The 18,426-nt window shown below is 19.4% G+C and overlaps 2 protein-coding genes across 2 annotated transcripts; both read right to left on the bottom strand.

The window, feature by feature from the left end:
• Positions 1 to 28: 28 nt before the first annotated feature.
• BO70DRAFT_362691 (ER lumen protein retaining receptor) lies at positions 29 to 1,260 on the bottom strand. The gene is made up of 6 exons (XM_025543377.1): positions 1,001 to 1,260; positions 883 to 941; positions 762 to 828; positions 503 to 708; positions 197 to 447; positions 29 to 140 (listed from the first exon to the last, which is right to left on the bottom strand). Exons 3-6 carry the CDS (start codon positions 784 to 786, stop codon positions 104 to 106), a joined length of 519 nt encoding a protein of 172 aa, XP_025398555.1. The 5' UTR covers positions 787 to 828; positions 883 to 941; positions 1,001 to 1,260; the 3' UTR covers positions 29 to 103.
• A 970-nt stretch (positions 1,261 to 2,230) lies between these two features.
• On the bottom strand, positions 2,231 to 4,017 carry BO70DRAFT_387714 (uncharacterized protein; the record flags this gene model as incomplete). Its single annotated transcript, XM_025545927.1, has 2 exons — positions 3,888 to 4,017; positions 2,231 to 3,830 (listed from the first exon to the last, which is right to left on the bottom strand). Exons 1-2 carry the CDS (start codon positions 3,908 to 3,910, stop codon positions 2,231 to 2,233), a joined length of 1,623 nt encoding a protein of 540 aa, XP_025398554.1. The 5' UTR covers positions 3,911 to 4,017.
• Between the last annotated feature and the right edge of the window lie 14,409 nt (positions 4,018 to 18,426).

Below are 18,426 nucleotides of genomic sequence, written 5' to 3'. Positions count from 1 at the left end.
CAACCCCTCCCCCCCCCGTCCCCAGTCCCAGGCCCCTCGGGCGCAGGCCTTCCCTTAACTCATGATACCCCTACCCCTGCTCCGTTCAATTATATGCCTGATATCAAACGGGAAGCGAAAACTTTTTGCCCTTCATTACCCTACAGTGTACTTAGTTTCGCGGACGTCCATTGGTTGCCAACATCTTGAGACTTACTTTGTGTAATAGATGTAGAAAAAGTCGGAATACAACAGTGTTTGTATTATGCCCGCAACGATGGGGATCGGCTGGAAATGGTGCTCCGCAAAGTAACGGTAGATCCAGTTCGGGATGTAGAGTGCTCGATATAGGCCTAGGGCAAATAGATAATGTGTTGTTATAGTGTCTGCCTCGCCGGTACGCTGGAGCATAAAAAGCTGTGGCAAGATAGCAACAGATTCAAGCCAGATGGAGAACGTCCAAAGGATCTGCAAAGACGTCAGAGTTGACAAGATACAAGCAGTCCCAGAATAGTTGGTTGACCTCTGAAATGCTATAATCATGCGGGAAAAGGAGGGCCAAAAGAGCGCTCAAGCCAAGAAGGTACTGCACTTTGAATGTATCAGTGTTAGGATCATGCGTTGGCTTGTAGTCGTTCAGCATGAGGTAGATGATATATGCCGATGAACCAATGAAGAGGATCTTGAAAGTGGTGTTGTAAACAGAGTCCGTGAAGGCCCAGAAGAGATCTGACAACTGTCAATGGTGTGATTTGGTCTACTTTCCAATTTTTGGGACTCACCGAGATATCTCGTTACAAAAACCATCAAATACAACATCTGCGACTTGAATGACAGTCCCGAACAGCTCTGGGTTTCGGTCAGGCATATTTAGAGAGGGATAAGAGTGAGTAGAGAATATACACTAGAAGATTTCATTTTATGCAATAGGATGAAGATAGACGCAAGATGCGAAAAATCAGCTTTTAGATTTGGTGGTTAGTGCTGCTTAATGATTTCAAGATATAAAATGAAGGTTCACCTGATAACCTGAAGATATTCATGATGTCGATTCCAGAACAATGGGCAGATCTGAATCAGGTTCTAATGAGCGGAAGAAAAAGATATTTATGTCAAGAATTGGTGTTCACAGAAACATCAGCCATGGAAATTCCAAGAAGGAAAAAGCCAGCCTCTTCAGTCTTGCGAAAATTGTTGGGCAATAATTCACAGATGAAGTATAGCTGAATAATAGATGTTGACACGAAGCCTCAAGGATACGCGCGACAGGGTGCGACCCACATTACGCGTGATGCTGTAATACATAGAGACAATGTATGAATTTAGGTAGCACTAGTATGGGATAGTACTAGTAGTAGTGACTTGGCACGGGCTACGCTGCCTTAGCGCCACAAATTACTGGAACGGGAGGAGGAAGATTTTCGTACTAATGTATTTGTACGAGGTACAGTACTCGCAATACATACCTATCCTTGACTAATGCAAGTTGTATTCAATATCTTTGATTTAATTTGTGGTCATGAATTTTTAATTAATTCTGTGATATCAGTGATCGGCTATTATAAGTAACAGAAAACATGTATTCTCTAGTACCAGGTCAGACCCTTCCCCCCCTGGTCTAGATAAAGTACTGAGGTCGGGAAAGTGATTAAAAAACTATACAAATTACAGGAGGGCTAGGCGCCCCTGGAGCGCCCCCTGGATCCCCAGCCCTCAATGTATGCACCAGGGCCGGCAAGATCACCCGGGGGCGTGTAGAGGAAAGCTATATGAAGTATACCTAGGGTAAACAAATATATAGAGCATCATTAATTTAACAGACTGCTGCTTATCTTCAGTTTTGGGGTTTTTATAGTAAGAAAATATATTAACTTTCTAAATTATCAACGACTTATAAGAAACAGTAGAAGTTACGAGCAAATTTCTGAAGCAGGGCCAATCAGCGTTGAAATCGGCTAAAAGACCTTTTCCGCGATTTGACCATATACCTGTACAGTTTCGCTCCGCAATGAGGCTATAGTAGACAGAGCACTACGCCAGTTAGCTGCGGCCGCTAAATACTATTACAGGTCTTGTTCACATGGTTACCTGCCTGGATAAAGGGTTCGAGTGGCTAGTTATAGGTAGCTCGGGCTGATAATTGGAAAAACATAATTCGATAGACATAGCAGGATGAACTTTCCCAGAGAGGTGCTGTATGAATTGTTCTGGTTATCCTCTGCCGGCTATTGACTGGAAGACAAATTGACCGTCAAAACATTGCGCCAACATGCACGCCTTCAACATCAGCTATACACTGCAGGTGTCCTTCTGCCAGTTCACTCTTTAGTGCACAGATTGAACTTTCTCTATCAAGCCTATCCCAATCTCGAATACCAAGTCGCCTCAAAATTTGGCTATTGCCAATTTGGTCGAAAATTTTGTCTTTGTCTGCATCTAATTGAGAAAGACGCTTGTCCGTAGCCACATCAAGACTAGATGGAAGAAGCTTGCCATCCGGAATTATTGGACGGAGTCCGGCGAGGTGGCTAGTATGCCTCGGAATACGAGGAGGGTAGGAGGGGCCGCTGAGGCTACTTTGTCTGTTGTTAAGATGGGGCCGGGATAACTCCACGCCTGGACCGGTTGGCAAAATACTACTGCGAGGACCGGTTGGCGGAGGCCCACGGAGACCGGTTGACGAAGGTCCACGCCGGGCTGGGGATCCTGACCAGGGCGCCTCCTTAAATCCAGGGCTGCCGCGTGGCCGAGTCGGAGCCGACAGTAAAGATATGTTCGGCGCACGGTTTTGTAACGACATTGTTTTAGGGCCATTAGATGGTCCAGAGGGTGGTGTTTGGCCATCTAACGAGTTGGAGTATGCTTTTGGTTGAAGTGGAACATTCCGGGGATAGACTGGGTTAGGTTGGCTAGCTATCTCGTGTGTTTCTGAATGTTGCTGTAGCCCGAGGGTGTCAATGCATTGTCCTCTATTCATGGGCTGCTCCAATATTGGAGACCTATGTCTTAATTCTTCAGTATGGGGCCTATCTTCAGTAGGAGGCCTATCTTCGGTAGTAGGCCTATCCTTGATGACGTGCAAACTGTCTTCACGTGAGGACAAGTGATTCAAATGTCCAGAAAAGCCCCCGTATGAATTGTGATGAGTGGGTGACCGGCTATGGATATTAGACGACATCATATTGAACTTTTCGGCAGAAGACGAGGATCGCCTTGAACCAGGGAGCGACCCAGAAGTAGAAGCGCGTAAAGGCGATGCACCTTTGGGAGACGGTGAGCGATTTTTTGGGGTCAAAGAGATATCTGGGTTGCGATCCCTGCGTGCTCCTTGGAAAGGGCTTCGAGATCGATGTGGAAGTGGCGCACGGCTGCCACTATTCCGAAATGAAATATCAGATTTCATATATGAATCTGCAGAAGATGGATGGCGCTCTCGCCTAGGGTACCTAAAATCTTGGCTGCGTGGTGATGGATCTCGCGGCCGTTTGGGAGTATTTCGCCCCCATGAAATATCACGACGTCGGGATTCGCCATAGGGAGTTCTTGACCGCCAGGAAACCTGGGGAGGTGATCTATTTCTTGCTTCACTCCGCCTAGGAGAGAAGCGTCTGGGTGGTGAGCATGCCTTCACATAGGCTTTATTTCCCGTATCCCGACTGTAAAACGAAGGACTTCGCCGTCTAGAGACTGGGGGTGAACGACTACGGGCGCGGCCATATGTTCGCCCGTGCGGTGGAACCCATGTATCTGCGACAAGACGAGGGGAATGGACCCGTGGAGATCTGCTGCGTCGCAAATATCCCCGTGAGCCAGCAGGGCGATAACTCTCTCCGCCACGGTGATCATCAAATCTAAGTATAGACCTTTTCTTAGCATCTACTAAAAATGAAGGGGCCATTAGAACAAACCGCCTATTGCGATCCCAATCCATCACTATTGGTGTTATAGGCAGTCGCGAAGATCATTAAGAGAGAATAGTGATTATAACAGGTTTATTATTAAGCAATAATAAGTTGTATATTGCGGTTTTTTAGAAAGATGGCAGGAAGTCATTGAGACAGCAGAGCACTGTGAGCCAGGGCTAAGTTACAAAGAGTGATTGTATCACGTGCCTTGATGACTTATCAAACAGATTTTACTATTCTGTGTACGGAGTACTGCCAAGGCCGTCAACAGGAAGCAGTGGCACTGCCGAAGGCGGCGAAGAGGGGGCGAGTCGTACTTGCCGTGACAAGCAGTTGCCACTTGCGGCCGTTAGTAGTATAGATAATCTTATCTGATCTTATTATTGTATCTTCTAGCTAGTTATAATATAATAATTATCTGTTATTTTTTTCTAGCTATTTATAAATAATTTTATTAGATATTAATAATTTAAAATAAGTGTTGTCTATTTATAGTATAATTATGGCCTGTTTTGTTATTATTGTTACTGGCATGCTTTGTCTATTCTAATAAAGCTATACTAGCCGGCTGTTTCTGCTTTATATTTAGTAATCTAATTAATTAATTATTATTATCTAGAAATTCTATTAAAATAAATAAATTATATAGTATTATATTAATAATAATATATCTTTATTTTAATATTAATGCAGAGAGCTAAATTCTCTTAAATAAATACATAAAAAAGTTTTTCTGTATTTTATAATTAGAATTCTGATTATTTATATATAATAATCATTATTAATATATAATAATCATTATTAATATATAATAATCATTATTAATATATAATAATCATTATTAATATATAATAATCATTATTAATATATAATAATCATTATTAATATATAATAATCATTATTAGTAATAATATTCTTAGATTAACAGAGTTAGAGTGGCTAACAGTTAAAATACAGGTTAAAAACAAATCTTTTAAAAAGCATATTTAGATCTAAATAAATTTTAAATTTAAGTTTTAAAATTGAATTTAAAAAGACATCTAATATTTATTTATAAGTTATATTTTAAATATTATCTAGTATAGCTAGTCTATATTTAATATATAATTAATTAATTTTAGACTTATTTTATATAATAGTTTTAAATTATTAAGTATTTTATAGTAATATCTATATATTATATAATTTAGGAATTAATTATATAATTATCTAGTTTAGATTATACTTATTATTTAAACAATTATTTTATAGGGTTCTTGTATAAACCCTCTAAATTCCAAAAACTTGATAATACCTGCGCGAATACTTTGTTTAATATACTATAATTAAATAATTAATTGAATAAAATAAGAGATAGTACTATATAAAAAATAATAAAAATATAAAATTTGAATATTCTTATTTTTTATTAATTTTTTATATTAATAATTAATTATTAGATTAGCTTAATCTAATTATTTTTTTAATATTAAAAATTCATTATTATTAAGAGATAATCTCCTTAGAATTAAGAATTATTTAATATATAAATATAATAATTTTTCTAATTTAATAATTTATAATAATTAAAATATTAGTTAAAATCTTATATAAGTAATATATATTTTATAAATAAATTTAAATAATTAATAAATATATTTCAATTAATAAAAATAAAAATATTAAATAATAAAAGCTTAATTATAAATCTAATTAAAAAATTTATAATAAAATTAGTTTTTATTTAATATTTAATTATATAAATTTAAGCTTACTTCTTAAATTCTAAATTATATTTTTAAAAAAATCTTAAGATATATTTCTTTTTAAAAAAAGCTTTATATAAAGTTTCTTATTAATAAAAAGTATTTTATAAATAAGATAAAAAAGAATTATTATATTTATAATTATAGTTATAAAAAAAATCAATAAAAATATATAATAAGATAATTTATTATAATTAATAAACTAATTATTTAAAAATTTAGATATAAAAGAAAGACTCTTAAATAAATTATAATAATAAAAAAAATAAAAGATTTAGAAAGATTTCTTAAAAATTTTAATAAGATTTTTTATTATTAATAATATTAACTAATTAGATAGTTAGAAAAAAGCTATATTTAATATAATTATTTTTTAAATGATTATTGAAAATATAATTAAAATAAAAAAGCTAATTTATATAAGAAATATCTTAAGAAATTAATTATAATATTTCTTATATAAATACTCCGAAATAAAATTCTTATTATTTAAACTATTTTTTATTTTTAATTAAAAATAATAATCTAAATAAAACAGACCAAGGTATTATATTAATTAAGATTATAATTTTTTATTTAAAAGATTTTTAAAAAAAGAATCTTTCTTAAAACAATATTATTTCGCAATAAATATTAGAAAAAGAACTTTAAAAAAATCATAAAGAATAAATTCTATATAAAGTTATATATTTGAGAATATTAATATATTATAATCTTATATATACTTCTTAAAATAAAATATATTAATAAAATATAATTATTTAGTTTATACTAAAAAGTTTCTTGCTGTTATATAAAAGCTTGAATAGTAAAATATTAAATTATAATTAATATAAAATTTATAAATAATGATTAATTATAAAAATCTAAAATATTTCTTTCCTTAAAAAAACTAATTAAATAATATATATAATAATATTTATTTTTAAGCTAATTTAATTTTTAATTAAATTATAGAAATAAAAATAAGAATAAATAAATAAATATTTTATTATAATATAAATAAGATATATTTACAAATAAAAATAATTATCTTTAAAGCTATATAATTTAGTTATTTCTTTAATTAAATAAGTTAATAAATATAGTTATTATTCTATTAAAATAAATATAATATATTAATACAAAGAGCTGGAGAGAAGCTTAAAATAATAATAAATTATATTAAGAAATAATTAAAATACTAGTTTAAAAATAAAGAAAATTTTTATTTTAACTAGATTTTAAAATATTTATTATTAAATATATATTAATAAATAAAATATATATCTATTTTTAAAAAAGGAAATAAATTTCAAATTTTAAATCTCTTTATATAAATATTATTAAGTATATTTATAATTTAATATTAATAGAATATTCTAATTATAAAATAATATATATTTTAGTTAGTTAATTATATTTCTGATTTATAATATTAGAAACTATATAAATATTTATAAGAAACTATAATATCTATAATTATATAAAGATCTAAAAAAAGACTGCTAAAATTATTAGCTATATTTGATTAAATATAGAAAAATATTATTATAAATTTTATTATAAATCTGTTAAAGAATAAAAACTGTTTAAATATTTTAATATAAATAGACTAATTTTTAAAGAATATAATTTTAATACTTATAATAAAAATTAATTAAAAAATAATTATATAAAATATTATATAACTACTTATAAAAAAATATAAAATTCTAAGTTTTATTATATTTAACTAAAAGATATAATTTATAAATAAAATATAAAAATAAATATATTAATTAATAAAAATTTAATGAAAGCTTTTTATAATCTATTATTTAGAGATAGACAGAATTATAGAATAAATAAATAATATCATTAAAAAATATATTTATATTTATATCTATTAGATTAATCAAAAATAATTATTATTATTAAAAAAACTAGTCCTGAATAGCTATATATTTTTATTTATAAAAATAGTTTTTTTCTTTTTAAGTTATAGATATTATCTTATATTACTCTTATTGATTAAAGATTAAGAATTCTTAGTAAAAGAATTAATATAAAGCTTAATCTAATAGAAAGAAGATATTATATAAATTATTAGAAAAATTTAAAAATAAGTATAAGTATTAATTTTTTATATATATAGAAATAAATAAATAATAAATAAATTAACAGAGAGATCTAGTATTTAGATATAAAAAAAATATAATTTAATTAAATATAAAAAATATCTATACAGACTAATCTAATAAAAAGCTTAATTAAAAAAAATATAAAATATATAATTATAAAAATATTTAATTTTTATATTATATAATTAAATATATTTATAGATATTTGATTAGTTTTTTATATAAATCTTTTTTATTCTGTATTATTAGATTTATTATTATTTTAAGAATTAGATAATATATAATTATCAGAACTAATAATTAATAATAAAAAAGACTTTATAATAAAAAAGATCTAGGATAAGAGATATATAGAAAAAATTATAAAATATAACTTTAATATAAGATTAAATAAATTAAATATATTTATATAACTTAACAGTCTATTTTTATTTTATAAAGAATTAAAGCTCTTAATAACTAGTTAAAGCTTAAAAAATTTATTAAATTTCTAGATAATTAATTAATAATATTATCTAGTTAATAAGATCTTATTTCTTTAAAATAATTATTCTAATTTAAAAAAGAAGTAGAGAAATCTTCTTTATTTAATTAATTTAGTTTTTTAATTTCTTAATAATAATATATATACAAATACTACAATACTTGCAGAATAATATTTTATTTTATTTTTATTAATATATATATATCTAGCTTTATAATTATTTTATTTATATTTAGTATAATATTTATCTTAATAGCTAAAAAATTATATATTCTTAAAACAAAAATAAAGTAGATATTATTATTATATAAAGCAGACTGCAATAAGCTATAGAAAATAATTAGAATAATATTAATATATAATAAATATATTATCTTTAGCTATAAAAAAAATTATAATATATATTAGCTATATTTATATAAGACTTAGAAATAAATATCTATTTATATAATAAATAGAAAATTAAGATAAATAATAAATTTATATAAAAGAAATCTCTATATTTTTTTATATTTTAATATAATAAAACTAATATAAGATCTTATTTCTGCAAGCTATAAATTATATAGTTATATATTTATTTTTTTTAGATAAATTTATAAATAAATAGAATAAGCTTGTTATTATATAGATTAATTTATATAGATTTAGTTAGATTATATAAATAGTAGATAAATATTAGAAAAATAATATTTTTAATCTTAAATTTCTTAATTATTACTGCAAAGATTAGAAAGAATATATTTAATATATAAAAAGAATACTTAATAAAAATAATATAAAACAATTTTAGAATATTTAAGAAGCTAAGTTTAAAAAAACTTAAAAAAATAAGAAATCTTTGTTTATATAAAAAATAAATTCTTTATATAATAAAACTAATATATAAATCAAAAAATTTTAAAACTATTTATAAATAAAATAAATATATATAAAATAAAAAGAGAAATATTATTATAAAATTCTTATATAAATTCTCTAAATTTTAAAGACTTAATAATATCTGTGTGAATACTTTGTTTAATATACTATAATTAAATAAATAATTAATCAAAGTAAGAAATAGCACTATATAAGAAGAGATAAAAAAATATAATTTAAATATTCTAGCTTTTTTTTTTATTTCTTCTATATTAACAGTTAATTATTGAATTAGTGTAATCTAATCATTCCCCTAACAATTATTATATATCTATTTTAATTCTTTTAAAATATTTTAACTATTATCTAAATTTCTTAACTGTTATTATTAATCTACCCTGGCTGTTAACCACTCTAAACAGAGTAATTATATTACGAAGCTTAAATAATAGATTAATTTATTTTATAATATTATTATTAATATATTTTATTAGGTTTATCTTAATGAAAATATTGTTAGGGGAACAATTGGATTATACTAATCTAATGATTGACTATTAATATAAAAGAAATTAATTAAAAAAAGAAAAATAATAGGAATATTTAAATTATATTCTTTTATCTTTTTTTATACAATATTATTTTAATATATTACACAGATATTATTAAGTATTTAAGATTTAAAAATTTATATAAAAATCTTATGATAATATGTCTTCTTTTATTTTATATATATCTATCTAAGTTATAAATAATTTTAAAAATTTTAATTTATATATTAGGCTTATTATATAAAGAATCTATTTTTTATATAAATAAAAAATTTTTATCTTTTTAAACTTTCTTAAACTTAGTTTTTTAAATAATTTAATATTTTGCTGTATTATTTTTAATAAATAATTTTTTTAAATTACTTATATTCTCTCTGTTCTTATAATTATAATTAATAAATATAAGATTAAAAATACTACTCTTTTATTACCTGTTTATTTATTATATAATATATTTTCTTTATATAAATAGATTTATTTTATAAATCTTTTTTATTCTATATTATTAAATCTATTATTATTATAAAAATTATATAATATATAATGGTCAGAATTAATAATTAATAATAAAAAAGAATTTATAATACAAGAATTCCAGAATGAGAGATATATAAAAAGAGATTATAAAATATAATTTTAATATAGGATTAAATAAATAGAATATATTTATAAAATTTAAAGATTTTTCACTGTTCTACAGGAAATCAAAATTCTTGATAATTAATCAAAATATAAAAAGAAATACTAAATTTTTAGATAATCTATTAAAATATAATCTATTTAATAAAAAAAAGAAAGGAAAAGAGAGAGAGAAAATATCTTTATTCCAAAAAGAAATATTTTATTTAATTAATTTAATTCTTTAATTTCTTAATAATAATATACGGAAGAACAGTTATATCTATAAACTAATATTTAATCTTTTTTTTATTAATATGTATATATATTATATTATAATTCTTTTATTTATAAAATATATAGTATCTATTTCAGAAATAAGAAAGTTATATATTTTCTTTAAAAGAAAATAAGTATTATTTAGATAAAAAACATATTAATACATATTATATAAAATAATTAAAATAATATTTAAATATAAAAAGTATTTTATTTATAAGTATAGAAAAAGAATATAATATATATTAGCTATATTTATATAGAATACAAGAATAGATTCTTATCTAAATAATAAATAAAGAATTACTATATATAATAAACTTATATAACAGAAACTGCTATATCTTTTTTGAAATATTAATATAATAAAACTGATATAGAGCTTTTTTATTATTAATAATAAATTAAATAATAATATATTAATTCTAGTTTGATTTAAATTAATATACAGAAATAAAAAGCTTATTATAAACAAATTTGTCTATATAAAATAAAAGAAATATATAAATAATAAATAAATAATAAAGAAGCAGTATTTTCAATCTCAGACTTATTAATTATAATTATAGAAATAAAAAAATATAAATAATATATAAAGAAAAGATATTCTTACTAAAATATTAGAATAAAAATATGATTTATTAGATTATTTAAAAAGCTAAATTTAAAGAGAGTTTAGAAAGATAAAAGATTTCTATTTACAGAATTAATATATAAATTAAAAATCTTTAAGACTATTTATAAATTAAATAAATATATCTAAAATAAAAAAGTATATTATTATAGAATTTTTGTATAAATTTGCTGGCTCAGAAAATAATAATAATTATTATTATCTCTTAGATTAGTAGGAGTTTAATAATTATAAGTTTACTAATTGTCAGTATTATCTTATCTTTTTAAACTCTTTATATATAATAAATAAAAGAAATAAGAATAGTTTTCTTTATTATTAATTAAAGTCTATTATTATATAATTCTTCTGGACTTTCTGTATATAATAAATAAAAGAAATAAATATAACTTTTTTATTATAAATTAGTTTCTAATTAGATTATTCTTAATACTCTTAATTAATAAAATTAATAACTATTAAAAGAAAAACTAAACAGAAGATATTTACTGCTAGTAGATTATTATTTATTTATAAGATATAAGAACTTAATAGAAAGAATATAAATATTTAATTCTTTTTTTTCTTACTTCTTTTTCTTTTTTGTTTATTTTTTTTTATAATTATTTATAAATAGGTCTCTTTCTTCTCTCTTATAATTATCTAATTTTAGTAATAATTAGTCAGAATAATTATTATATTTATTATATAAAATAAATTTTATATTATACTTAAAAAATATATTCTATTATAAAATTTTTATTTATAAATATCTGAACTATCTCTTTTCTTAAAAAATATATAATATTAAAAATATATATATATACTGCTATTAGTATTGGATCTTTCTAATTTTTTAATAATTAAGCTCTAGAAACTTTTTTATATATAAGCTAATTTTTATAGAAAATAAATAAATTCTTTATTTATTAATATAATATTAAGTAGTTAGCTGATTTGGATTAGAAATATATAAAATTAATAACAGTAGTAAGAATTTTATTACTTTTAATTAAACTCTGAATATTTATTAATTTATCTACTAAATTAATATTACTTTTTTAAGAATTAGCTGAGTAATGTCTGTATTTCTTTTTTATTTCTTTCTTTTTTTTATTATCTGCAAGATCTGTAAAAAGGTTTTTATAAGGTTTATTATAAAAGACTTTATAATCTCTTTTTTATATATATTTAGAAAAGAAATAATAGTAATATTAGTTATAGATTTAAATAAAATAAACAGAATTACTCTATAATTCTATTTAAGACTTTTTTTAATTATATATAATAAAGATATTCTGTAGAGCTTTAACTAGCTTTAAATAATCTGAATATATTTAGTTTATTTAATATAATAATATAGTCTTTATTTCTGTTTTCTATATTATTATATTTCATTCTGAATAATCTTAATTAAATATTTATTTATTTTTAATCTAGATAGTAGAGAATTATTAGTTATTTATTTATTATAAAAATAATTCATCTATTACTATTAATTATAATAGATTTATATAAAATATAGTATAAACTTTAGTAAAAATATTTAATCAGATAAAATAGATTCTTAATATTTTTATAATAATATATTTTATATTTTTTTTGGTTTAATTTTTTATTAGATTAATTAATAATAATATTTTTCAGATTTAAATAAACTATATTATTTTTTAATATCTAAGAATAAGTATTCTGAGTTTATTAGTCTGTTTCTTAGCTTTTTATTATATATATATATAAGATACTTATATCTAGTTACTAATTTTCTTAATTATATAGATAATAATTTTATCTATTTATATCAAATTCTTTAAAATAGTTTTATATAATATTAACTGATTCTTAATCAGATTAACTAAAAATAGATTATATTTATAAGTAAGAACAAAGAATAATATTTCTATAAAAAAAGTTTATAAATTAATAATCAGCTTTATAAAAGACAAAAACTAAATTTAATTATACTAATTATACTATATATATATTCTTAGATAGATCTTAATTATATTATTTATCTATTTAATAGTTCTATCTATAGTGGCTATATCTAATTATTATATCTTAATCTAATCTTAACTATAATCTGATAATTAGATTAAGATATAAGAATCCTCTTAACTATATAATTAAGAATAAATTAAGATTAAGAGATTATTTTAACTAATCTTAATTATAGATTAGAAAGATTAGGTATAATTAAAAAATTAATAATTATTAATTAATTAATAATTTATATATATTATGGGGTTCTTGTATAAACCCTTCAAATCCCAAAGGCTTGGCAATATCTATGCGAATACTTTATTCGGCATGCTATAATTAAATAAAACAATAGATAGTACTGTATAAGAAAAGATAAAAAAATATAATTTAAATATTCTTATTTTTGTTTCTTTTTTTTCTTAATTAATTTTTTTTATATTAATAATTAATTACTAGATTAGCTTAATTTAATTATTTCTCTAATATTAAGAATTAATTATTATTAAGAGATAATCTTTTAAGAATTAAGAATTTTCTAATATATAAAAATAATAAATTCTTCTAATTTAATAATTTATAATAATTAAAATATTATTTAAGAACTTATGTAAATAGTATATATTTTATAAATAAAATAAAAAAAGTCTATTATATTTATAATTATTTTTATAAAAGAACTAAATAATATATATTTCTCTATATTATATTTAAATAAAAAATAAATAAAATTATATAATAAAATAATCTATTATAATTAATAAATTAAGTATTTAAAAATCTGAATATAAAAAAGACTTTTATATAAATTATAATAATAAAATAAGAAAAAAAGAGTTTAGAGAAGTTTCTTAAAATATTTAATAAAATTTCTTTTATTATTAATAACATTAACTAATTAAATAATTAAAAAAAAGTTAAGCTTAATACTACTGTCTATTAAATAAGTATTAAGAATAAAATTAAAATAAAAAAAGCTAATTTCTATAAAAAATATTATAATTAATTTTTAAAGTTAATTATAATATTTGATATATAAATATACTAAAATAAAACTCTTATTATTTAAATTATTCTTTATTTATAATTAAAACTAGTAATCTAAATAAAATAAATTAAAGAATTATCTTAATTAAGATTATAATTTTTTATTTAAAATATTTTTAAAAAAAGTCTTTCTTAAAAAATATTATTTTATAATAAATCTTAAAGAAAGAATTTAAAAAAAATAAAAAAAACTCTATCTTAAATATAAAAGTAATAAATAATTTATATAAAATTATAAAAATAAATAAAATAAAATAATTATAATAAAATCTAATAAAATCTTAGATAATAAAAAAGTAAAAAAGAATAAATTCTATATAAAGTTATATATTAGAGAATATTACTAATAAAAAATATATTTAAACAGTTCTTTTTTTAAAATATAAGTATTATTAAATTATAATATTATAATATAAATACTAATAAATAGCGGCTGTCTAAGCTGTAAAGTAATTAATAAAATATTTATATAATAAAATAAATTATTGATAATAAAAATTACTTTGTAATTAATAAAAAAAGATTATTAAATAGATAAAATATCTAATATATATTATATAAATTTATCCAAATATAAATATATATTTAGAAAAAGAAATTTTCTTTTATATTTTATTAGATAAATTTAGATATAATCTTATTCTAGAACTATTCTAAATAAAAAAATTCAATATATAATTAAAATTAAAATAAGAATATTTATATTTTTATATAATAAAAGCTAGAATCATATAATCTAATTTAGATGAAAAAATAAAAATAATAATTTAGATTTTTACCGCTATTATAAGTATATATATATAATAATATTAATATATAAAAATTAGAAATCTTCAAATATTTATTATAGTAAGAAATAATATTTAAAGAGTTTTTATCTTAAAATCATTAACTAATTCTTAAATAAAACTATTTAAATATTATTATAATTTTTTTTAAATTTTTTAAATCTTTATTTATAAATAAATTACTGTCTTATTATAATAAAAATATAAATTATAAAAATAAATTAATATAGAAAAATAAATTAATATAGAAAAATAAATAAGATTTTTAAATATTATAAAGCTCTTTATATGATATATATTATAATAAATTATGAATATTATACAAAATACTAATAGAATTATTAAATAAAGATTTTATTAAAATTAATTATTTATTTATTATAATATTTTTTTTATATAAAAATTAGAAAGAAAACTCTACTTCTGTATAAATTATTGAATATTAAATATAATTATTAAAAAAGATTAATATTCTTTATCTCTAATTTATAAAATATTTAATTAGATTAAATAATTTAAATAATTTACTAAGTTTAATATCTTCTCTGTCTTTTATTATATATAAACTACTAAAAATTAAGAATAAATAATAGCTTTTTATATAAGATATAAATTATATAAATAATTAATAATTCTTTTCAATTTTATTAATATCTTAAGTATTTTTTAAAAAATTATAAACTAAATTCTTAAAGAATATCTAGATAAGTTCTGTTTAATTAATATAAATAATATATTTATTTACTTAAGTAATTCTTTAAAAAATATTAAAAATATATATAAAATGTTTTTATTAAATTAAATAAAACAGAACTATATCTAAATATTAAAAAATATAATTTTAAAAAAAGAATTAAATATCTTAGATTTATTATATAAATAAAAGAAAAGATTTAAATAAATTTAATAAAACTTTGAGCTATTTAAAAATAAAGAATTTCAATAATTATAAAAATTATACAAAAATTTCTAAGCTTTATTAATTTTTATAAATAATTTATCAGAAACCTTTTAAAAATAATATAATTTTTAAATTAATTAATATAAAAATATATAATTTTTAAATAGATATTAGATTATTAGATAATTTTTAATAAGTTAAAAAATATATTTTTTTAATCTAATTCTAGTTCTATTTTATTTTAAATATATAATAATTATAAAAATAGATTTATTTAATTATAATATAGAAGAAGTTCTTTTATAATATAATAATAATAATATATTATAATCTTATATATACTTTTTAAAATAAAATATATTAATAAAATATTACTATTCAATTTATAATAAAAACCCTTTTATTATTATATAAAGTCTTAAATACTAAAATATTAAATTATAATTAATAGAAAGCTTTTAAGTAATAATTAATAATAAAAATCTAAAATATTTTTTTTCTTCAAAAGATTAATTAAATAATATATATAATAATCTCTATTTTTAAGTCAGTTTAATTTTGAATTAATTTATAAAAATAAAAATAAAAATAAATAGATTAATATTTTATTATAATATAAATAAGATATAGTTATAAATAAAGATAATTACTTTTAAAGCTATATATATTATTATTATTTTAATTAAATAAATTAATTAATATAGCTATTATTTTATCTATCTTAATAAAAATTATAAATAAATTAAAATAGATATTATATATTAATATAAAAAGCTGAAAAGAGACTTAAAATAATAATAAATTCTATTAAAAAATAATTAAAATATTAATTTAGAAATAAGGAAAATTTTTATCTTGATTAGATTTTAAAATATTTATTATTAAATATATATTAATAAATAAAATATATATCTATTTCTAAGAAAGAAACTAAATTCTAAATTTTAAATCTTTTTATATAAATATTATTGAATAAATTTATAACTTAGTATTATTAAAATATTCTAATTATAAAATAATATATATTCTAATCAGCTGATAATACTTCTAATCTATAATATTAAAAAATATATAAAAATTTATAAAAAACTATAATATTTATAATTATATAAAAGTTTAAAAGAAAAGATAACTACTGAAATTATTAATTATATTTAATTAAATATAAAAAAATATTATTATAAATTTTATTAATAATTTATGAAAGAATAAAAACTATTTAAATATATTAATAATAATAGATTATTTCTTAAAGAATATAATATTAAAATTTATAATAGAGATTAATTAAGAAATAATTATATAAATAATTATATAATTATTTATAAAGAAATATAAAATCTTAAGATTTATTATATTTAACTAAGAAATATAACTTATAGATAAAATATAACAATAAGTATATTAACTAATAAATATTTAATAAAAACTTCTTATAATTTATTTTTTAAAGATAGACAGAGTTATAAAATAAATAAATAATATAATTAAAATATATATTTATATTTATGATTTATATAATTAAACTAATTAAAAATAATTACTATTTTTAAAAAGATTGGCTCTAAATAATTATATATTTTTATTTACTAAAATAAATTCTTTTTTTTAAGTTATGGATATTATCTTATATTATTTTTATTAACTAAAATTCAGGAATACTTAGTAAAGGAATTAATATAAAATTTAATCTAATAAAAAGAAGCTATTATATAAATTATTAAAAAGATTTAAAAATAAATATAAGTATTAATATTTTATATATAAAAATAGAAAAAACAGTAAATAAATTAATAAAAGAATTTAGTATCTAGATATAAAAAAGAAAATAAAATATAATTAAGCATAAAAAATATTTATATAAATTAATTTAATAATAAACTAAATTAAAAAAATATAAAATATTTAATTATAAAAATAATTAATTTTTATATTATATAATTAAATATATTTATATAATTTAAAAATTAATCTCTGCTTTGTAAGAAACTAAAGCTTTTAATAATTAATTAAAACTTAAAAATAATTCTTAGATCTCTGGATAACTAACTAATGAAATTATTTAATTAATAGAATTTCTCTAAATAATTAACTGATAATATTTTTTAATTAATAAAATTATATCTCTTATAGAAAAGATAAAAAAAATAAAATAAAAAAATAAAAAATCTTTTTATTTAATTTATTTAGTTCTCTAATTTTTTAATAATAGTATAAAACAATAACACATTACTCGCAGATTAATATCTTATTTTATTTTTATTAATATATATATAATAAACCCTATAATCTTTTTATTTATATTTATTATAATATCTATTCTAGTATTTAAGTAATTAAATATCTTTAAAGAAGACAGAGCAAATATTATTAATATATAAAATAAATTATAATAAATTAAAGAGAATAATAAGAATAATATTAATATATAAAAAATAAGCGGTTCTCAGCTAATAAAAAAATTATAATATATATTAATAATACTTATAGAAGACTTAAAAATAAGTATTTATTTACATAATAAATAATAATTTATTATAAATAATATTTTTATATAAAGAAAATCTTTAAAC

Source organism: Aspergillus heteromorphus (genome assembly GCF_003184545.1).
Source record: "Aspergillus heteromorphus CBS 117.55 chromosome Unknown BO70scaffold_15, whole genome shotgun sequence".
Classification (NCBI taxonomy): domain Eukaryota; kingdom Fungi; phylum Ascomycota; class Eurotiomycetes; order Eurotiales; family Aspergillaceae; genus Aspergillus; species Aspergillus heteromorphus.
Note: the sequence above shows the minus strand (reverse complement) of the source record. Positions and strands in the feature narration are given on the sequence as shown.